Consider the following 23,933-nt stretch of genomic DNA (forward strand, 5'->3'; position numbering starts at 1 on the left):
CATTTGGTGACGGTTCAAGGCGACAGGTTTAGGTTGCATGACGTGTTTTGTGGATTGTCGATTGCGATGTCGCAAAGTTGACAATGAATAGCGATCGGTTGGCAGTAAATCGTTCCGCCTTTGTAGGCTAATTCTGGTCCAGCGGGATATATCTAAACACCAGCTGTACCGCGTGGGCAGCTTGACGGGCCACCGACCGTGCTAACCGAAGTAAAGTCGTTTTCGCAGACTTCTACTGCATCGGGTGTATTTAGGCTGTTCACGTGCCTGATTGCCGTGTATCCTGCGGTCTGCCTGTCTCTGGTTTTGTTTTTCGGGGTCTAAATGTTTCAGCGAGAGTACAGGGGACTTGTTTAACGGATAGCTTCGGCAGTCTCGCATACTCCGCGTTGAAATTTCGTAAAAGAATCAGAATCTGGAAAAAAAGAATTCATTAGGATTTCATTTTATTACTGGTGGTAAGACCTCTTGTGAATCTGTGCGGGTAGGTACCACCACCCTGCCTATTTCTGCCATGAAGCAGTAATGCGTTTCGGTTTGAAGGGTGGGGCAGCATTGTAACTATACTGAGACCTTATAATTTATGTCTCAAGATAGGTGGCGGCATTTACGTTTTAGATGTCTATAAGGTCCAGTAACCACTTAACACCAGGTGGGCCGTGAGGTCGTCACCCACATAAGCAATAAAAAAAAGAAAATGGGAAAAATTTAAAGATTAATATTTATTAATCACAAAACTTAACAGGTTTTTTACATATTTTTGAATCTAATATCTTGCTCGAGATATACCAATTAATTACCAATTAATTGATCCTTCAGGATTTTTAATTGTTTTTTTTTTACGATTAAAACCGCGTAGAAAGATTAGGCATTATAGTTGACGCATGCGCAGTACACATATTTTGCATACATTTATTCAACTAATACAAATAGTTAATTAAACAAAAAATGAGTAATTTCGAAAGAGAACAAACGTATTTTATATAAGAACAATCGAAAATGAATATTTACGAGTCATTAAGGACGAAAAAATATTAAAAATTGCAATCGGGGGGCTAACTTGTACATATATTATTAATAATTTTTTAAAAATAAATGAATGCAGAACAAACTATTATTAACATTGAACAATCATGAACAAATGATGAACAAACGAATTAATAGAAAATAAGTATAAAACAGAAAAGAAATTTTTTTTTGAGGGGCTAACTTCAGTCACCTGTCAAACGAATATATTAAGTGTTTAATACACTGAAGTAGGAAACCTAGTTTAATATATATTAAGTGTATAATCTATGGTATAATCTATGCAGCCAAATATGTATAATCTATGCTTGCCATATGGCTAATTTCTGAGATTTGCATTTACATTTTACAATGAAGTGAAGACTTAGTGAAAGACTTTGTTTAAAAAATATCTTTAAACATAAAGTTTTATATCAATTTAAACAATGTCCAACAAGGCAATGAAAAGCAACACCTCTGGACTTTCGATTGGAAAGATTTATCTTCTTGTCTATAACGCCGCTCAAACTCTTGGGTAGGTATCGATATTCAAAACTTAGGTTAAAGAAAAAAAATGCTTAGCAAATTAAGCCTAGAAATTAAACTGAATATTAACAGTTTTTCATATTACATTACATAATACATTTACAGTATTTCATAAGCCTTGAAATTGTAAAAAAAAAAGTTAAGCATAAGCTAATGTAGTACGTTTAGAGCAAAGTTCATCGAAGAAAACACAATATATAGAGTTAGAGCTTTTTTTTTTCGTAAAATAATAATTACACAAGAAAAAGTATATACATAGAACATAGGTTTATTAAATCCAGTGGTAGTTTTAGGATAAAGTTTATTCTAGTTTTTATTTGAGTTCTTTAAGATTGTGTGATCGCTTTCAATGATTCTGTATCTATTATTTGTTAATGAAGATCAGTATCTATAATTTTTTCTTGTTGATCTAAAATGTTTCTTATTCTATTTTTCAGATGGTCTTACATGCTATGGCAGTCATTAGTACATTTTTTGAACCGTGGTACTTTGGATGCTTTTTGGAGTGAGATCAAGTGGACTGTCATTATATTTCAAAATGCTGCTGTATTAGAGGTATTTTTTAAATGTAGATTTAAAGTCAAGTCGGACATCCAGATAAAAATGATAAATATCTAAAAAAAACATAAAAAGTAAAAAATATGAATTTATTTGATGGTTATTAGTACAAGAAGTTACAGTCTTATGAAGAACTTGGCTTGGTGCCTTAAGACCATGTTTCATTATGATATTTTTTTACTGCCTAGATGGGTGATTGAAGGTCATTTTTCATCTGGTTAGGTAGTACTAGACCCCATAAACAATACAATGTGAATACTGCCACTTGATTTGAGACATGAGGCCAAAGTCTCAAAGGTATTGTCCAACTCTTCAAACCAGATTACATTACTTGCTTACAGTAGAAAAAGATAGATTGATGGTACTCACCTATAGAAGCTTACAATATGCTTTCCTACCAGTAATTTCTGCTTGGAGATTGCAGTATGCTGGTATAACATACGGAGATCAGTTAATATCCAGTGAATGCCTTAGTTGCCTACTTTGATACTCACGAAAAGACATGGAGTGGTGTTATTTTAAGAGCCATCATCATTATAAAATCATGAATGATTCTTTAACATAGACTGACAGGTTGATGGTTAGTTAACCATATCAGATAAATAAAACTGTTTATCTACTGTGTATATAAATCAAGGCAGTATGCCTGAAGTCTTTTATTATAGACATATTATTATAATAGACATAGTCCATAATACATTAATTTGACAAATAACTAATTTTCTTCAACCACCTTTTAAGACTTGTCTCTAAGAGATCATAATGAAATATTGTGTATTATACTGAGATTTCTAACAAGCAACGGTATTCAACTTCAATAAATCTGATTATGAAGTAAGTTTTTTTCTTTCACTCTAGGAACGAAATATAAAACAAAAACATTTCCTAGTTGCTACTTGTCATTTATAATATGAGTACATTGTAAAAATTGCAGTTTTACAGATTCAAGATTACAGATTCATTCGAGATTTTGAAAAATCCACTTTGTTGTCGACTTTAATTACTGTGCTTCTCAGGTTACTCGGGGTAAATTCCCAGTCCAATTCATTATCATTTTTAGATATTTTATATTTGGTGATTAGTGTCAGTGGGTCTATATACTTATGTGTGCGAGGTACCTATAAAAAAGGTGAAAATCTTATGTAAACCAATGAACTTGAATGCTATTGCTTAATTTAAAACAAAAAGTACAAGAAATACTAATTTAAATTCAAATACTACAAACAAAACAGAAAATCATTCTGTTGAATATAAATGTGCTTAAAGGTCAAGTGTATGAATGACCTATGAATATTTTTATTTTAAACGTCTACATTTTTAAACTTTTTTTTAACCTTGAAAGGCAAACACAATGCTCACCTGAGTCTTAAGAGTTTGACAAATCTCGTTTGAAGAGGAGTATGTCATACTGCTCATGAAATACTGGGATGTGGAGTTCATTTCAAAACCACATTGTACTTATTGTAAAGCAGTCATGCAATCTGTTTTGTAGGGTGGGATCGCCTTTACACTCAAATAAAATTGAGACTTTGAGACTGAATGTTTCCAGGTCGGTGGCGGCCTTCAAGTTGTGATGAATATGAGCTTCTTTAACCATATAACATCAGGTGGTTAGCGAGAATGTCACCCAACAACATAAAAAAATATATGAAATAGCTGATATTTGGGAATTGATCTGAGATTGGATCTGTACTTTGTATAGCCTAAGCTTGGCCAAAGACCTATTTCTCCAAGCTCGAAGTACTGCTTAGACATTCCGTTCAATATTTCCAACATCTTCGATGTTAACTTGAACGCCTTCCAAATGATTTCGATACTGAACACCATTCGAAATATCTACCCCAACAGACGTAGGTTGCAGCAAAAAGCTGTAACTACATGTAGACTTCTTCAGGGATTCGTAAATTCACGAGTTGCTAATTTCGACTGAAGTGTTTTATGACAGTATCTCTCGCGGTAGGTCTTTGCGATATAAGACCCACAGTTAGAGCCTCGCTTTCGGGTCAGCCTTGTTAGGCTGAGTGAGTTAGATACATAATATGGTGGCTGAATGACCGTGATTGAAACCGTACTGTCGGTCACTGAACAGCTGGCGGTCGTGACGGTGTTCTAGAAGCTGCATATATTACCCCGGTAACGGTACTCGTCGAACTCGACAAAGAGTTCGACGTGCAACCAAACCCACGAATCAGCTCGCTGAGTTTCTCGCCGAATCTTCTCAGCGGGTCACGATTCCGATCCGGTAGTAGATGCATTCGCGAAGTAGCTGCTCTTGAGTTGTTAGGTCTCTTTCGGAGGCGCTCGGGCAGCTGTTAGTAAACCCACCCCTCCTGGCTGAGCCTTTGCTCGCCCACCTGTCCTGGTGAAACTGGAAAGGCCTCCGGGTCACCTTCACAGTTCTTCAATCATAAAAAAAAACTGCGTATAAATAATGCCTCGAACATAAGCCCTGCACGAAGACGGAAACCTGCTGGTGCAGTATCTGTCGATGAATTTTAATCTTGTTGAACGGCATGAGAAACTAAAACGTTATTTTACTTAACTTTCACGAAATATTTCTTAATCAACAATATAGTGTAGTAAATATGAAACTTACTTAATTAATAAATTGGCGTAATTGCTGACAGATAGAAGGCTTACTGTAATCCCATTTGGGCAGTTACATCTTAGATATTATGTATATGATCTATCTTATTTGTTCCAAAACAGTCATGGGGTTAGGTTTTGTTGTAAAATAAAAATTTCTTTCAAACCTCGTTACAGACACCTGCGATATTTTAACTGAGAGAATAATAATAGTTAACATGTCACTAAATTGAGTAATATCTTGCGGAATATACATTAAATCGATAACACAAGCTCTTTTTCCACAGTTCTAAACGAATACAAATAACTATCGTTGTGCAATGATTATTGTGTTACTTTCAGATTTTACACGCTGCTGTAGGCTTAGTTCCATCTAGTGTATTTGTAGTTCTTATGCAAGTGTATTCAAGAGTGTTTCTGGTATGTGGAGCTTTACTGGCAACACAAGGAGCGACTACAAGTCCAGGGTTGCCTCTGTGTATACTCGCCTGGTCGATAACTGAAATCATAAGATATGCCTACTACGCTCTCAATCTGGTCGATATTGTACCCTCATCGCTGACGTTTTTGAGGTAATTACAATTACATTAATAATTATTACACAATTAAAATTTTATTTTTGCGCCACTGATATCGTTTTTTTTACAAACAATACGTGCATTGAAAAATATATGAATTTTTTTAATAGGCTTTCAATATTCTCTTTCCAATAGACGCTTTTGAATGTCTACCTAATGGCATAAATAATGCGCTCTGTCTAGTATAGAGACTAGCTATCTTTTAAGCAATTTATACTCTAAAAAGACCTGAAATTAATTTCGCTAAGTACTTAAAGATGTCGGTATAGTCACAGTTGTACCAAAATGTACATTAAACTAACTTCGTTTTATGACCATGAAATTTTATTTTATAAAAAAACAATGTATCAGTTAGAAGAAGAAAAGTTAGGCCAATGCTATTACTTTTCCACAATTCAGATAGCCAAATACCCATCAAACATGGATTAGAAATACTTTGGATTTAAGTTTGGAAACTTTTAGTATTAATATTAAAAGTATGTATTTGAAAACTACAGTCATAGACTAGTCAGCGGAATATATGAATGACGAAATCGCGAGTTTTTGAATTTGTACTCCACACATAGCACTAACAGATCTTTTTGGCCTTGTCTAGTTTAAGTCATCCTTATTATAATAGGTTGGGGAAAAAGTTTATTCGCATTTTTTAAGAAAATCCACAACATTTTTTAATATAGTTTATTTACATTTAACTAAAGTATGTAGAAGGTACCATTTTGTACGATAACTTTTTGCCATCTTGTAGGTAGGGACATGATCCCATTGCTATAGAAATTTTGGGGCTTCTGATAAAAATACCGCGACAATTGGTTTTGGCAATCCTCTCGTGATGTTAACCTGACACTGCCTAAAGAATTCTGAAGAGACCGAAACCGGTAGAAATCTGAAGGTGTAAGGTCAGGACTATACGGCGGATGCATTAATACCTCTCTGCCAAGCTCTCTTAATTTTTGCTGAGTAGCTAAATATGTGTGAGGTCTAGCGTTATCATGATGAAAACCACACCCATTCTGTTGATTAATTCCGGCCGCTTTCTCTCAACTTCTTGCTTTAATCTCATCAGTTGTTTGCAATAGAGTTTAGAATCGATGGTCCTGAATCCAAAAATTTCAAAAATCCTAATCGAAAAATTCCAATCCCACCACAAACACAGCATCACCTTGTTGCGAGTTAACCCGGGTTTCGCCACAGTCGGTGAAGTCTGACTGGCCTTTAACCGCCACCTTTTTCGCACGTTCTTTTCGTACGTGATCCACTTTTAATCACCAGTTATCAGCTTCTTCAAAAATGGTTCGTCGTAACACGGTTCATTAGGTTTCTTTCAGTGAGCTCGTGAGGTACCCAAATATCGAGCTTTTTTGTGTACCTGGTTTTTTCAAATGCGCCAAAACTGTTTTGTGGTTAATTCCCAGCTATTCAGCTACGTCGTAACTACTGATATGCCGATCTTGCTCCACTTTTTCAAAAATGGCATCCATTTTATCCGTAATGGGGCGACCAGAGCGACGTGCATCTTTAACATCAAAATTTCCGGATTGAAAACGCTTAAACCAAATTTGTGCTACTCTCACAGACACTGCACTAGGTCCATCAACATCGCAAATTTTTTTCTCGACTTGCGTTGCATTTTTACATTTTTTGTAGTAAAATTTTAAAGTGTATCGAATTTCTTCATTAGATTCACTCATCTTGACACTACGAAAAATAAATAAAAATCGCACATTTTCCTAATTTGAATTTGGAATTATCTTCTTTACAATTTAAACTTTTAATGAAACCAAAACAGCCAGATACAAATTAGCCAAAGAGATTTTATTACAAGTTCATACATACTATAATACGAAAAGCCTGTTTCTCCAACCTTTTATGTACCAATTTAATAATATTTAGGATTTTTGTGGGTGACGCACATATATTTGGAATTGAGCAAGCCCCAAGTTTCTTGTCGATACTTCTCAACTTCTGAACTTTCCAATTTTCGTTGAAACTGCGTTCCGAATCGGCGGTGAAGATACATAATAGTTCTTTTGACGTTCAACAAGTATGTACTTTCATTTACGTTGAATAAAAAAAAAATTGATTTGATTTGATTTGATAATAACGTGCATAGATTTTATACGGACTCTTGGACTCTATAAATTATTTCGGCCCCACCGACGTATATGTCTGATAATATCTCTACGCGCTAGGTGGGCGATAAGAATAAATTATCATAGGAATAAAGGTCGAAATAGTATGAAAAAAATTCCATTTGATTGTCGCTTACGAATATAATTCATTTGGCAGTAAATTAACATATTGCATTTATAAAACGGGTTACTTTTAATAATTGATTTTGAATATCAAATCAAATCAAATAAAACAAAAATTATTCCACATAAATGAAAGTACGTACTTGTTGAACGTCAAAAAGAACTACCGACAATTCACAAAAACTAGCCTCCATCCTGAGAAGAACTGGCAAGAAACTCAGCGGGCATATTGTCTTTTTTGTTTAATATTAGTTTTTTTTTTAATATCAATTTTTACAATGAGTATTATAACGTAACAATTATTGCAATATTGAAATTCCCGGAGCGAGCAACTCATTCCTATTTTGTGAAATCTTCTAGATAATCATTGACTTTATAGTAAGCTTTATTGCACAGATGTTCTTTAATAGTTTTCTTAAACCTATGTATATGTAGGTTCTGAACATCTTGTGGCATTTTGTTGCACAGTATAATAAAAAACATTAAATTTCAGGTATTCCACGTTTCTCGTGATGTATCCCCTCGGTATTACTGGAGAGCTGCTCTGCATGTACCACTCATTGGATGAAATCTTCGAGAAAAAACTTTTCACCATCTCAATGCCGAATGCTTGGAATTTCGCGTTTAACTATTACTATTTTCTAATTTTCTACATGTTCTTGTATATCCCATTGTTCCCAGTACTGTTTGGTCATATGTTATCGCAGAGAAGAAAAATGCTCGGTAAAGAACAGAAAAAATCGAAATCGAATTAACTTGTAACATTATTATTAATGTGGACTGGTGTGGGCTGATAAAATAGAAAAAAAAAATTAAAATAAAGAAGAAGTATTTTTGTAAAGTTTAGACATATAAATTTTTAAACTTCGTTTTTAAAACTCTTAATTTACATTTTAATAAGCTGTCGTCAGGTACTAGTTTACAGCTAAATTACAATTTACAGAGATTAATTAAACTTTCACAGATTAATTAATAATTTCATTGCGAATTTCGGAGTCTTGTCGGGCAAGCGTGAACGAATGCGCAAGCGTGAAAATGCACTAAAGCTACTATTTAACATCTACCTAGTTTCGCCACGCCTATGGATGCCAGTTTTAAATGAATCTATCTTTAGAAAGAGCTTAGTTTAGGAGTAAATTACTTCACTTCCCAAGTATGTTCACGCTACATTTGACAGAATGTCTGTTCGCTAGCTCAGTAAAATCGAGGTAATTAAAATATCAGCCGCGAGTCGCGCGTGCGATTCTATATCATTCCATTCGTTTTGTGTCGCGCTGTGTTCGGCCCTCGCCGCTCGAGTCGTTGATGCAGTGGTGGTGGTTGGACGCCCCCGCAGACCTCGTAGTCCCCGCTTGTGCGTGAAGTACTGGCGTGGACAATGTCAAATCAATGTGTAAATTGTGATCTCTTGCGATTGTGCTTTTGCGTGCGAGTTTTTTATCTTCTCGATCGCGTAAAAGTTGACGTTAAAGTTAAAAGTTAACGCTCCTACGTTTGCCGCAAGGGCCGCTGTTCCAACTCCTTACAACTTTGAGTTAACTTTGATCTTGATCACACTGAGCATAACCTCACCGGTCTCGATACTGAGATGGTATTTATCGAATGTTATTACAGTTTTTTTTTAAAATATGTAACAAAAATCTCATTAGACACTTTATATTTGCTTAATTTTATGTAAATCTACGGGATAAGGAAATTACATTGCATTTATTTTACTTGGTATTTATGGGTAATGTTAATGAGGGTAACGGTTTTAAGCGCGCTTTTGTACGTTAAGTTGTTACGTTTGGGTTATGGATATTGATAATTTATTAAATGATTGAGCCTGTATCAATTTTTATTATTTCTTTAGCCATTATTACCGAGGAGGGTATTTGCGCGACATAATTGCAACTTTAGAGGAGAGCCATTTAAAGTTTAAAATTTGTAAATACATTACAAACAAAAAACTTCAGCTATTTGAATGGGGTAACCTTAGTTGAATTTCAATTAAAAACATCAAATTTGTTGATAATAATACCCAATAAAAGGGACCTTTAATTACAAAGATAAATGTCGCTTAACCCAAATAGCCTTTGACCTCGCGATATGTTAACTGGTAATTAATGCCTTATGGCGTTAGTTTGCCAGCGGTACTCTTCTCTCTAATAAAGTTTAAATAACTTACATGTGGTTGGGCGTATTTTGAGCCCACGGTCTCTGTTGCGCAGCAGTCACAAGTTCCAGTTTGAAGGGTGAACTTAGATGATGCACCACTTTGAAAAGGCGGCACGACACGAAAACCCTCGTTTCGTGGCCGCCGGAAATTACATACCCGATTCTGCGGACAGAATGGTAAACAGTCGAAGTCGCCCTAAACACATCATTTCGGATCCTCCCGAACTGCTCTTGCTAGGGCTAATGTTAGCAAAACCTGGTTTGGGCTCTTGTACACGCTAGAATAACGCTGATATAGCCTCTCAAGGCTCATCAGCATAGGTAGAAGAAAAAAAGTCGATACAATTGGAAATTGGACCCCAAATTTGAAGAGGGGTGTTTTAACACCGTCCCGATAATGGGTTTGTTTACCCATCGACTGCGAAATGTATGGTGAAAAAAAACTTGAAAACAAACATAATACAATACAACATACATTTTGTGATATTTTTTTTATGATTGAAATATTACTGGTGGCCCGGAGGCCTTTCCAGTTTTATCAGGACAGGTGGGCGAGCAAAACTTAGGCAGGAGGGGTGGGATTTGCTAACAGCTGCCGGAGCGCCTCCGAAGAAGACCTAACAACTCAAGAGCAGCTGCTTCGCGAATGAATCTACTACCGAATCGGAATCGCGACCCGCTGAGAAGATCCGGCGAGAAACTCAACGGGCTGATGCATGGGTTAGGTTGCACATCGAACTTTTTGTCGAGTTCGATGAATACGGTTACCGGGGTTTTGTGAGCTATGCATCCTTATTATGTGTGTACAATACGCAAACTCAAAGTAGTTCATGTGATTGTAAGCGAGAGAAGTTCTGTTTTTTTACTGCGAGTGCGAGTTTATTAGAACTGATAACTTGTAAATTGTCTAGCTTTTTTTTGAGTTTTATGTATAATTTGCCTGAAAAAATCCGACAAAAAAAAGAAAAGTTATATCAAGTTGAATCTTATATATATATAGGCAAAGTTAAGTATATCTTTAGAAAAAAATAATTAAATATTGTATTATTTACGACTTGGGAAAGAGTAACGGATGTTGCTAAATTATTTATCATGAACGAAGTAACAATATTCTTAGGTAGGTTTTAATATTAGTCCAAGATCCCAGCGCGTTCTGACGTAACTTATTTTCACATGGATGAAACCTTCACGACTTACGGCCTGGCCACGGGGATCGGCGGTGCGAACAGCGAAGCGGTGGGCGAGGCGACCATTCGCGCAGCACCGTTTGCAGGCCACGGGTACTCACGTTCGCCGCCGCGACTAGTAAGGAAGTCCGACAGCGAAATGTCTATATCGAAATTATCTCGATATTGCTTACAAATTAATAGTTTTTTGGTTCAGGACCTATTATTTGGAAAATATTGTGAAGTACATGATTTGAATAAGAATCGGAGTATACCTATAGATGGAGAATTCCACAAGAAGTACGAGAAATACTTTGGGTGGCTAGACTTCCAAATAGCTGGTCTAGCTAGTATTTCAGCTATTTTATTTTTTTATTGCTTAGATGGGTGGACGAGCTCACAGCCCACCTTGTGTTAAGTGGTTACTGGAGCCCATAGACATCCACAACGTAAATGCGCCACCCACCTTGAGATATAAGTTCTAAGGTCTCAAGTATAGTTATAATGGCTGCCTCACCCTTCAAACCGAAACGCATTACTACTTCACGGCAGAAATAGGCAGGGTGGTAGTACCCACCCGTGTAGACTCACAAGAGGTCCTACCACCAGTAATTACGCAAATTATTATTTTGAAGATTTCATTTTTATCACACGATGTTATTCCTTCACCGTGGAAATCAATCGTGAACGTTGAGTGTTGTTGAGTACGTATTTCATTACAAAAATTGGTACCCGCCTGATATTCGAACACCGGTGCATCGCTCAACACGATTGCACCGGACGTCCGTTAGGCCACGACGACTTTAAAAATATAAAATAAAAAATAAATAAAAAATATAAAAATTTCGGCGTTAATTTTTCGCGGCGAAAACAACTAAACTCATTTAATCACTGTACTATTCGCCGCGACTACCGCTCGACTCCGTGGCTCGCGCCGTCCGTATTCATGCATTTGTTTTGCTCGCCCGCCGCATCGCGCGATTCGCTCGGTACATTTCGCCGGTCGCTTCGCCGGTCGCCGGTGCGCGTGGCTTGTTAGGTACATTTCTATGCGCTTGTTTTAGTCGCTAGACGCTTCGCCGTTCGCACCGCGCGAATATTCGCATCGGCGAATGTCCCGTGGCCAGGCTGTTAGTAGCGTCTAGTATACTTTAAATACCTGCCTACTTGTGGAGCTTGCCCTGTGACACCTGTATAAAATGTCAGACACTTCATGGACCAGAGCTTTTGTCAGACGCTTTAAAGCTCGACAAGAAATTAATGAACTTTACTTATTTTTTCATGTCTGACTTTTAAATATGTTATTCAAGTAACTATTACAAACCAAGTTATATTTCATCAGTCAGACAAATTCGAGTGACCAAACTTCCGCTAAACAAAAAAAATATTCAGCCGGGAGTGCGAGCGCGAGAGCACTGCGCATGCGTCTCAGAGTAACAAATTGAAATATATTGAAGATACTTACTAATTTCAATCCAAGATTTTTGCATCCTTATTTCAATAAAATCCCTTATTAAAAAAAATATTTAAAAATATTGAATCCATGCAAAATATATATCTATATACACATTTGTTAAGTTGAATCTTTTTTAATTTCTTTGAGCCATTTCGAATCTTTTCAAATCTCTTTTTCTAATCAGGGATGAGCTTCAATATTAAGTTGTGAATTAATACAACAACAAGTACAAATATTCTGTTACATACATACACTCAAAGGAAGCCAATAAAAGTATGTTAAAATATGTAACATCCAAATAAGTATTTTATAAACAAAAAGAAACCATATTACGCAATCTACATTAATTAACAAAAAGATGTACCTACCTACACCGATTAACGAGATCCGGTAGGACGCAGATTTCTGTATATTTTAACATTCCGTTAATGTGATCGTCGGCTTTGAATATCCAATCAGAAGAGATCAAGGATATCTTTCTGGAAAAATAAAAAGCAATTACATACATTATCTTCTAATTTAAAAGATCAGATAAAAAATGATAAGAAATACAAAACTGTTTTGCTAATTCCGTTCCGCCTATTCTTTGGTAAAATAACAATAACATTGTCCGTTATCAGCTTATTATTACCTTATATTATAAATGTATGTAAAATAACAAAAATTACGTAATACTGCTACGTAATGTTTCGCTTTACCTTTTTGTTAATAAAAAATATTAAAACGATATTTAAGCGATGGCTTTAAAATAATGAATTAAAATATCATATTGTGAGTTCTTGTTTAAATTTTATTATAATCTGGTGAACGAGCTCACCGCTCTGCGGTTACCGAAGTCCATAGACACCCATAACACAAAAGATGCCACCTATCTCGAGAGACGAGGTCTAAATCTCAATTCTATAGTTTACAGACCTTTCAATCCGAACGCATTACTGCTTCGCGGTCCTACTATCAGTCGATACGTAAATTATAATTCTGAATTTTCGAAAAAATAACAACTATTTTAAGTAGCTCACGGTTCAGCTGTTTTTAGGCGGACACCCGAGCTGATATTCATTACAAGCGTTACAACGTGAATGTCACTGAACATTTTAAACAACATGAATGTCGCCACTCACCCTAAGACACGAGATTGAAGTCCCATTTGCAGATACAATTAGTTATCAATTTGTTTAATTTATGTTAGGATAACATTTTTTTTTTATAGGTATTTACGTAATACTTGACTTCTGCGAGTGCACCATCTCGCAGAAGGAGGCGGCGGGGCGCATGAGAGACGCACAATCCCGCCGCTGTCGAGCGGGGGCCACGGAGGCGGATCTCGCCCAAGCCCTGGCCCTCTAAGTGTTTCGGGTCCCCCTCACATGTCGATCTGGGGACCGGCGAGGGGACCCTAAGAAGACGACGTGCAAGCTGCTCTGCATGCGTTTTGCGCAAGAGCATCCAGGTGATGGAAGGCCGGCTATCCTCGACCCACGCTGGTTCTGGCCCAGCGGGGTATTCCGTAGGGTAACTTATTCTAACCGGCGCCATCTAGGCGGGCTTCGGACAGCCTGCCGACCGAGAGGGCTGGTGGTCATGGCGCCGACGACCGCGTCCGCCGTCCCGAAGGGGAGGGTGATGGGACAGATGTGCTCCGCACTAAACGCTTCACTTTCCCCCCTTTGCCTTTTCATAAGTTCTGTCTCATGCGAGGTTTGGACGTTGGTTGTTGAGCGACAGGAGATTTTAGTCAGTTCGACTCTGACATACCCCGCCCGCCATCCTCAGTGAAGGGCGGAAGTCCGACGATTTCCTCCTGACCAAAAAAAAGAAGGTATTTACATAAATTGTTTTTCATTTTTGTAATGTGTAAAGTAGTAGTATAATTATCAATAAACTTATTGTTCATATTTGTATGTATATTCATAAGTATATATTTGTTAACCTCTAAGTACACCGCGGTTAATTTATTTCCTCTTGTCCACCTGATAGTTGTCTGGAAGAAATCGCTCTTAGCGATAAGACCGTCCATTGTACTTTTTTGTAATTAATGGATTGCATTTGTTTATTGTGCATTTTTGTTTATTTTAGCATATTCGCTCTCTCTGAAACTACTATTGTTATTAAACTAGAAAGCATGACTGCTTCAGAGCAGAAATAGTTAGACGATGATTGACATGGACGGTAATGGTGATGGCATACCTCCAGTGATTTTATCGTGATTAGAACATATCGTTATCCCTAACAAATGGTGCCACCGGGTATTTCTGTTGCGAATCAGTCGTGCATTTCGATCCTGGCTATAAGTGGTATAATTTTATGATGTTAATTATAAATATTAAATATATTTTGCATTGAACCGTTAGGTTTTCTAAATTAAAATGTATCTATATTTCAACTATTCTATTTTATATCTATATACAATATATAACTATTTGGCTTATCATCAACTTTAAAAAACATTTTGAGTAATACAATGACTGTTAACAACAGAAAAATACCTGCTTGCGCAAAACACATCAATTATGATTTTTATCTAAATCTAAACGTTTTCGTATCAGATTTTACTGATTTTTATAAGATATATCGATATTGATAATGGTAGTTCTATCAATTAATCTCACGGCGTGGGGTTGTATAAATTAATAATATTAGCCATTAATCAAAGTAGAATATTGTTGGTGTTACAAGAAACATGTACAAGTATTCGGCTGTTCTAATACTGGCGCTGTTGGTTGCAACAGAGGGCCATGATTTTGTTGCCCAGAGCCAATTCCATTCTCAAGCCAGGAATGCCGTGTAAGTTAAATCCTTCTAAGTTATATTCATTTCTAATTTATTGAAATAACATAGTGTAGAGTCAAATACATCATGCAGAAGAAGGGTTATTGGGTTAAGAAATCGTCTCATATTAGCCTTCATATGTTCATTAAATTAATTTATCCTCATAATTATGAGGGTATAGGCAATTGATTCAGTGGGTTCTAAATGTAGAACCCTCTGAACCAATCGCTTAGTAACAAGCATAGTAGCTATACGTCCAATAGGTACATGCTTGTTAATTAGTAATAAAATATTAGTAAATCATTAAAATGTAAACATTGAATATATTTCACGAAACGATTTTTAGATTTTGAACTATTCAACAATATTTTTTTTATGTTCACAAGATAATTAAACTAAAATTTTAATTGAAAATTAAAAAAAAGAAGTACTTACAGTTTTTTAAATATAAGCATTTTAGTCGCTTAGTGCGGTAGGGCCCTAAAAATATCCTTGAGCTCGCGGTCTGTTCCCAATATCTACAGATCGTCAAGTCCCACATACCCCGGGCGCCCCTTAGGCGCGGGGACCTCATAGGAGGTTTGACCCCAGTCCCCGAAAAAAAAAGGGATTTGTATATGAGTAACAAGTAAGGAGTAAGGAACAACTTTCCCCGGCTTACTTTATTAAACTTTTAGCTACTCCATGAGATATTTAAGTTTTTTTTTGTTTTTTTTTTATATTGCTTAGATGGGTGGACGAGCTCACAGCCCACCTGGTGTTAAGTGGTTACTGGAGCCCATAGACATCCACAACGTAAATGCGCCACCCTTCAAACCGAAACGCATTACTGCTTCACGGCAGAAATGGGCAGGGTGGTGGTACCTACCCGCGCGGACTCACAATAGATTCTACCACCAGTAAACCATAGTTTCATCAGGGTATTTTGTAACTTTTCGTCACACATCAATTTAAAATAATCCAACTAACAATACGTAAACTATCGATTGAACACACAAAAATTATTGTAGTGAAATTTAAACTAATATATTTTATGTATACTTTCTGAATTAATAAACTTTTATTGTAATAATATCATTGTTTGATAAGATCTATAGGAATATTTATGCTGATTATTTAATAACGTTGAATATTTCAGCATAAAATAATTTAACTAGATCAAACTGCGGATAAGATACGGTTGTTTTTATCTAAATATTATTTCTAATCGAAACATCAACATCGGTTGTCTTTTACGTTGCTTAATAGTGAAGGTGATTTTGATTATGATTAGATAGATATTTTTGTTTTCGTAACATTTCGGGTATAAATTATTAAAATATTAAATTAAACTCCCATGATCAAGTACTTAATTCATTCAAAACCAGAAAGTAGATTCTTAATCAAGAAAAATACCGAAGTTCGTAAAGGTACTGGAAATATAAGTAGAAGAGATTATAGGATAAAATGTCTTCATTACCGCTATTGCTCATTATGAAATGCCTGAGTTGATGTTAGTTAGCATACGATACCTTTGTTACCCCATTCACGGGTAGCAAGCAGTAATCTGCATATTTCTGCCGCGAAGAAGTCATGAACTTCGGTTTGAAGTCGGATAGCCATTGTACTTACAATATAATTGAGACTTCGACGTTGTGATGTCTGAAGCTTTTGATAGTGATTATCTAATTTTAAATTATAGATGCCTGCTAACTGGAGTAGCAGACAATGAAATTTATATTTATTGTTTTCCAAAAATAAATAGTTCATAGTGGCAATATTACTTAAATGTCTATCATCAGATATATATAATTTTTTTTATTGCTCACAGCCGACCTGGTGTTAAGTGGTTACTGGAGCTCATAGACATCTACGACGTAAACGCGCCACCCACCTTGAGATATAAGTTCTAAGGTCTCAAGTATAGTTACAAGAGCTGCCCCACTCTTCAAACCGAAACGTATTACTGCTTCACGGCAGAAATGGGCAGTATGGTGGTACTTACCCGTGCGGACTCACAAGAGGTCCTACCACCAGTAGTCTCAGAGTAAAATGGTCCTCAATACAAATGTCGAAATAACAAGGGTTTTACTATGTTGTTATGAATGGAATAGAAGCCCGTGGGGCTTAACTGGTGGGAAAAACTGGTAAGGAAGTCGAATGATGCACATTTGTATGCTGGCACAGCTGCCGGCTCTCAAACTTTCTGGCAGTCACCAATGGTATGGTATAAGGCAAGGTAGCGGGAATATTAATCGTTTTGAAGGATGGCATAGATATGATAATAATCCAATTATGGGCCTCATATCAATATGGTAGTGGTATTCACGTTGTTACGTCTAGTTAAAAACTCTATATATCATTTATTTTGCTACATGATGCTGCAGTAGGAGTGGCCGGTGAAATTTATGCAATAATTGTTTTTTTTTTAGCACTCGTAACTGGGAAGGCCTTGGTCTAACAGCAGATATCAACGCATACGTCGACAGCATGATTGATACATTGGTTCCGTTCATGATAAAACATGACCTTGATCCTTTAAGTATTCCCGACATCGAAGAGACTTTTGAAGTTGTTAGTATACAATTATAAGATTTTTATTAGAACATTGTCGTATGATAACATATACATAAAATGTAGTAACGTATTACTTCAAATATTATATGTAAAAACGAAATACCAGTCGTTCGTCATGAGATCTCCGAAATTACGAGTACGAGAGTCTTAATATTTGGTACAGATCCTTTTGTGATTTAGGCGTTCAGTAAGAACTGATTTGACGTAAATCCTATCCAGTATGGATTTTTTTATATTGTATTACAATAATTATCATGGTAATCGATAATGAACTTTTGACCTGACAGTTTTTTTGCCCTTGTAGGCAGACGGGCATACGGCCCACCTGATGGTGAGTGGTTACAGTCGCCCATGGACATAAGCAATGTCAGGCTCAGAAACAGCCTGCTGCCTACCGTAAAGTACTCTGCATAAGCCTCGTTTGAAGAAAGACACGCCATAGCGCTCGGGAAACACTGTAGAGGAGAGCTCATTCCAAAGCCGGATGGTACATGACAAAAAAGATCTCTGGAAGCGCATTGTTGATGAGCGCAGTGGTTCTAAGTAATATGGATGAACTCTACTTCGGTGGCGGGCGGTGCGATGGTAAAAACGAGATGATGGGATCATCTCAAATAATTCCTTAGAGAACTCCCCATGGAACATACGGTACAAAGTTCCTCCGCAGAAGCCAATTCTTATCCCGGGGAAAGGTTTATGTTTTTCATTCTATTTGAGTAACAAATAATAATGCGAGTAAATAACCCTGGGACACGTTTAGTATATCATAAATCGTCGGCCTCAAGCTGGGAATTTCTTCTGTGCTTTGTATGTCGGGAAAAAAACATACGATCGAGCATACTCAGATCTTTAGTACTTATTCTCTTTAACTAATATATTGACTTCTTCTACGAGACGATAAAGGTTTAAAGGCAATAATGACGCTTTTACGAATAATCTGTTAGTACGCCTAAGTAGGTGCCACCTTTCAGATCATTTCTGCCATAATGCATTGGGCTTTCAAACATAAACATGTCATTTCGGATCCTCTCGATCCCCATCGGTGTTTTTTGGCATTCTCGACGAGTTTCTCACCCAATCTTCTCAGTGAGTCTCGAATCTAATCCAGTGGTAGATTTAGCGAACATAGCCCTTACTAGGGCTAGTATTAACAGAGACGCTAGGCTGAGCCTCATGAGCTCGCCTACACTTTCGGTGAAGCTAAGATAATCCATCGAGGCTACCAGCACAGGTAGAAAAAAAAAGAAATTGAAAAATTGAACAATGAAGTTGCCGTGACCTAAAAGTTACGATGCTTGCTGTACTGATATCGAACAATACGAATCTGTCTGTATTTAAATCCCACAGGCAGGCGTTTTTTTTTTCTGTTCTGTTCTTATTCTTACTGTTCTTATTTTCAGAGACCAGTCCTTATTACCTATAGAGCGAGTTTGGGTCTTACTAATGGCAAAATGAGCGGCTTAGTAAACGTGGCTCGTTCAGGAGATCAGTTGGTGCATTACTTCGCAAAGATGTTGCGTGCCCAGGCCAAATTTAAATTTACCGATCTTGAGGTATGGTATTGTTTACAAAATTGAATATAATGACCCATTGGTGTTTATATTTCCTAATCATGAGTTTGTTTTCTGAACAATAATTGAATGTAAATTAATACGTTATCATCACCATTTCTTCCAGTTCGATTTCGATTATCGCGTGAAAGTAATGAACATCGGACCTACTGGTCGCATCAGGGGTTCTTTGTCTCAATTCGTTATAAATGTTGATCTCATCATCGACTTCAACAACGATGAGATTCATCTTCAAGAGCTTTATCTAACTGACGTTGGGTTCGTAATAGTTTGATTTGTACTTTTATTTCATTTCGCTTGTTACATTTCATTTTTAATAAGAGCATAGCGATCGTTTTTACTACTACCTACATACCAGTTTTAGTTGATTATTATTAAAATATTGAATTAAAGCACTTGTGCGCAGATTTCTTTTAACTTAAGACAGGTGGTAGAAGTGTTGATTTCTAAGATTAAGTAGGTTAGTAATCCCTTTAGTTCTATTAAATAGTAAAGTAATATTATTTAAAGATGTGCGTGGCACAACTTTAAAGCTACAAAATCGAATTTATGGGCGAAATCTGCATTCTCGTGGGGTCATGAGGGCCGTCTGCCAGTGACCTTTGCAATAACATTTCAGATTTTTATTAAGTATGTACTTAGTACTTTTTCTCGTTTCATCTTTGGACCTGTATCTTCAAACATTGATCACATAACAATAAAAATAAATTAAGCTTTCGTTTTTTTTTCAGTGTTATTCGAGTGAGCCTTTCTGGAAACATTCTCTACGATTGGTTGGTGACTCCTTTGGCAAATGTGTTTGTGCGTCTTTTCGATAATGTCATCATGGGATTCGTTGAAACCACTGTTAAAAGCATTGCTGGTTCCGCTATTGCTGATGTCAATGTCAACTTGAAACAAGTAATCCGCGATCTCGAAGCATTGAACAATTGATTAATGTGATTCAAATAGGAGTCTTTGAAATAATTAAATGCTGAAAATAAATCATACAGACAAGATATAAATTTTTTTACTTTATCCATTCCGAAACTAATGCCGGCCACTCACATGTGCGCAAACATTCGTATATTGTACAAACGTTCGCGCGCATGTGAAGGGCTGTCAGACATTCATTCGCAAACTTAGCGGCTGTGCAAATGGGTTCGGTACTCAATTTGCGAACCCGTTTGCGCTTCCACCTACACTTGTTTACGAATGTCTCACGAATTTCTCTTCTTTTTTAATTCGTCAATAGAACATTGAAGAGAAAAAGAGTTTTTAATTCTTTCCCAGGTGTCATTAACGGCCATTTTGTTTTTATGGGATTTCTTTTGAGGGTCCCATATGGTCGATTCATTTTGCAGGAGTTCAATGAACTCCATCACCTTGGTGTTGTTCCAATCCATGATAAAGGTACGCTACACAGTAATCGTCACGAACTATGAAAATGGCGAAACGTCCGTTACCTTCGCAATTGTGGGCACAACTGGTCACACGAATGTGTGGGAGACTACGCGAAGGATTGCGGTTCGCGCGCTTTGATGTCCGTTAAAAAACCGACACAGCTTGAAAACCACGAATGCAGCGAAAACTTTGCATAATCATTTGCAAATGTCGTCTTACACTTGTGGGTTTGCGTATTCGTGCGCAATGTGCATGCGTGCATGAATGTGAGTGACCGGTATAAGCCATCAGACTTGTAACATGACTCAAGATTGTAGTTGGCCAAAATGCTCGTATTCCCTATGATTTGAATAAATAATCTATTTTATTAAAAGGCGAAACAATAAAGGTAAAATAGTAGAGGATCATCCTTGTTTCAAAAAAACCGTAAGATGGAGTTTACTATGTCAATATTCCTGATATAATTTATTTATTTATTAAATGAAATATATTAATCTAACATTAGGATGGAGCACCAGTATTATACATTTTAAACATTTATTATATAAAATTTGATATATTTTTTAAATTAGATACACCATCCTAATGTGGCTATTGATTATTTTGACACTCCTGTAACTTAGAGCGAAAGATTTTAATGACAGCTTTACATGTGTTTTGAGAATTACCTATCTCTTACTATTATCTTCGCGAATACGCTCCTTCAACTCATCAAAAGATACTGGGTAGCTGTTAAAAACCCTAGAGTAGAGGTGTCTCCAATCTAATGATTTTTATTTTTTAACGGATTTTATGACCTGGTAACTAAGAGGGTAGGTTTTCAGAATATTTTCAAAATTAACCTTCTACTCATATCTGTTCATAAAATATTTATAACTACTGATACCATGCAGCCCACGCTTTTTTACAGTAAAATAATTTTTTCTTACACTATTTTTGATTAAAATTCATTAAAATTTATTTTCTATTTTTTAGTTGGATTTTATATAAAAGCGTATTTTGTTATTTTTTTTAAACTATTATTTATCTTTCATTTTTTAGTTGAATTTCAATTTTTGAATTTTTTTTTTATATATACATATTTTTGTATTGAATGGTCATCGGTCCTTAATAAGTACCGGTAAAACGGAATGATTAGGGACAAATTCCAACTTGATGAACAATTTTAAGGTAGTTGTTGATGTTTAAAATGCTATATCAGGATCAAAATGATTGAGTCTTGGGGGTATCTTTGTTATCCAATTTCAAGCTATGCAATTAGTATTCCAGTTTAAGCAAAAAAAGCAAAAATAGGTGCTTTCCCTATTTACCCGGCAATTGCGATTAATGGAGACGAAATTAGTATTAATAGAGAAATTTGCTAGGGCTGGCAGTTCTTGGTTTTAATTTATTTATTTATTTAGTTGCACCAACAAAGTGTTCATCAATAAAAAACATTGAAAAACCTGACAAAAGTACATGGCAGATGTCACCTCAATTATAGGTGCAATCGACAGTGCATTGACAACAAAAATAAAAAAGAATGTATAAGTAAAACTTGATTACATTTAATTACTTATGATTAATTTTACTTGGGAAATTTATCAGTGACAGATTTTTCTTGTAAGTTGTGAGACAATTAGAAAATATGTATTTCATCACCTAAAATTAGTTCAGCGCAATCGAACAACTCCGAATGAACATTGACGGACACCGCGCTACCGTGCACATGAATGTAGTCCCAAATGATTCTGTTTAAGGGAGAGTAAGCACCTGGTCTAAATTCGAGCGGGCGGGCTTTCTTATAAACGGTTTATATTACTTCGTTCTTGGTAAGTACTTAGGGGCTGATATTTTTATCTGGGTTAAGAGATTAGGTTATTCCATGGATTAATCAGGTGGACCCCCACTATGACAAATATTAATATATTTTATTATGTATTACTTCGACATTTTTCTCCACTTTGAGATTTCATTGTTCTTGTTACATGTCTGTGCAAAGCCGAGTTACTTATGTTAAATTGCTTAGCTATTTCAACCAAAGACTTATTCCCAATTTCATAGGCTTATAATGCTGTTTTTAATATTAAGGGATCATTTATCTTATAAGGCTTTGCACTTTTTTATACGTACACGCGAGGCATATTTAAAAATAGAAAACAATACGTAACTGATTTGCCAAACAATAAAATAACACTGCATTGATAATTTTGAATAAAAGTTCTAGACAAAAACATCATGAATAAACCAGATTCTTACCAACATTTAAAAAATATTGTTATAACTACATAGACAACCCTACACGCCTGTACCTATTTATACTTAGGTCGTTCCCATTTAACTTATTCTCATCCCAATTGCCCATCTCGTTGTTATTTGTACCTCAGACGTCCCCAAAAACAACAGATTTTTACATGTTTTTTTATATTATCAAAAAACATTAAAACCAATAACAGTTGAGACTTACTTTTAATACAATATGATGGTTCAAACACTAAATAACGTTTATAAATCACAGTTGTCTTTTATTATTATCAAATAAATAAAAGAGAGTAAAGTCTAGCACTAAAATAATTACCACAACAAGAAGAATAAGATAGCAGCTATTATCATGCATATTCAGAGTTGTTTTGTGAACTTTTATTACACTACAAAAAATGGAAGATTTTGCAACGATTAAAAAACTAATATTGAGCGTCGAAAGATTTTCCTGCTTTTCCCCATTCACCTCTCAAACCCCAATAACCCCATTTTTCGGTATATCAAATTTCAAGTTAATCCGACGTTTTGAAGGGGGTCAAAATCATGTTCAAAGATTCCGTTACAAACTATCTTTTATTAGCTTCAGACGTATGTAACGTCTGAAGCTAATAAAAGCGTATTAAAAAAAAGGGGTGCGTGTACTTATGTACGCGCGTAAGAAGTTATACTTTATTTTTATGATTATTATTTTATTTTATTAATAGCTACGTCAGTCGTATTGTAGTGAGCGATTTAGTGAGCAACTTCATTCTGTTAATTTTGTGTCACGGTGCGCGCGCCTAAAGAAGTATAACTTCAAAAAACGTATGTATGAATTTTTTATTTGGCTACAGCGTGTATTATTAGGTTTTTTTAGGTATAGTAATTTATAGATGATCATAGTATCTCTGTAGGTATTTTGGACGCCCGCCATTATTTTCTAACTTTATGGTTAGTTTTTTGTCTTTTATGCTTTAAATTTAAATCATAGTTTTTCAAAATTTTCAGTAATGTAAAACTTTCAATATAAAGCCGTGGATTTTATATAATCCTCAGTAAAATTAGTGACAAACAAAAGATTAGGCTGTCTAGGCTATGTAGGTTGTATAGGCTATGTTCCCTTAACTCGA

General features: G+C 35.9%; 2 protein-coding genes across 2 annotated transcripts; both read left to right on the forward strand.

Moving 5' to 3' along the window:
- Positions 1-1,352: 1,352 nt before the first annotated feature.
- LOC732939 (protein tyrosine phosphatase) lies at positions 1,353-8,710 on the forward strand (the record flags this gene model as incomplete). The annotated part of the gene is given in 4 exon segments (NM_001046938.1): positions 1,353-1,540; positions 1,989-2,106; positions 5,038-5,267; positions 8,019-8,710. Coding segments are annotated over 4 exon segments (699 nt in total). The 3' UTR covers positions 8,281-8,710.
- A 6,100-nt stretch (positions 8,711-14,810) lies between these two features.
- Positions 14,811-20,204, forward strand: LOC101746909 (uncharacterized). Its single transcript, XM_004928444.5, has 5 exons — positions 14,811-15,088; positions 17,485-17,626; positions 19,030-19,182; positions 19,307-19,458; positions 19,932-20,204. The coding sequence occupies exons 1-5, from the start codon at positions 14,985-14,987 to the stop codon at positions 20,131-20,133; spliced, it is 753 nt and encodes a 250-aa protein (XP_004928501.1). The 5' UTR covers positions 14,811-14,984; the 3' UTR covers positions 20,134-20,204.
- The last annotated feature ends 3,729 nt before the right edge of the window (positions 20,205-23,933 follow it).

Source organism: Bombyx mori, chromosome 15 (genome assembly GCF_030269925.1).
Source record: "Bombyx mori chromosome 15, ASM3026992v2".
Classification (NCBI taxonomy): domain Eukaryota; kingdom Metazoa; phylum Arthropoda; class Insecta; order Lepidoptera; family Bombycidae; genus Bombyx; species Bombyx mori.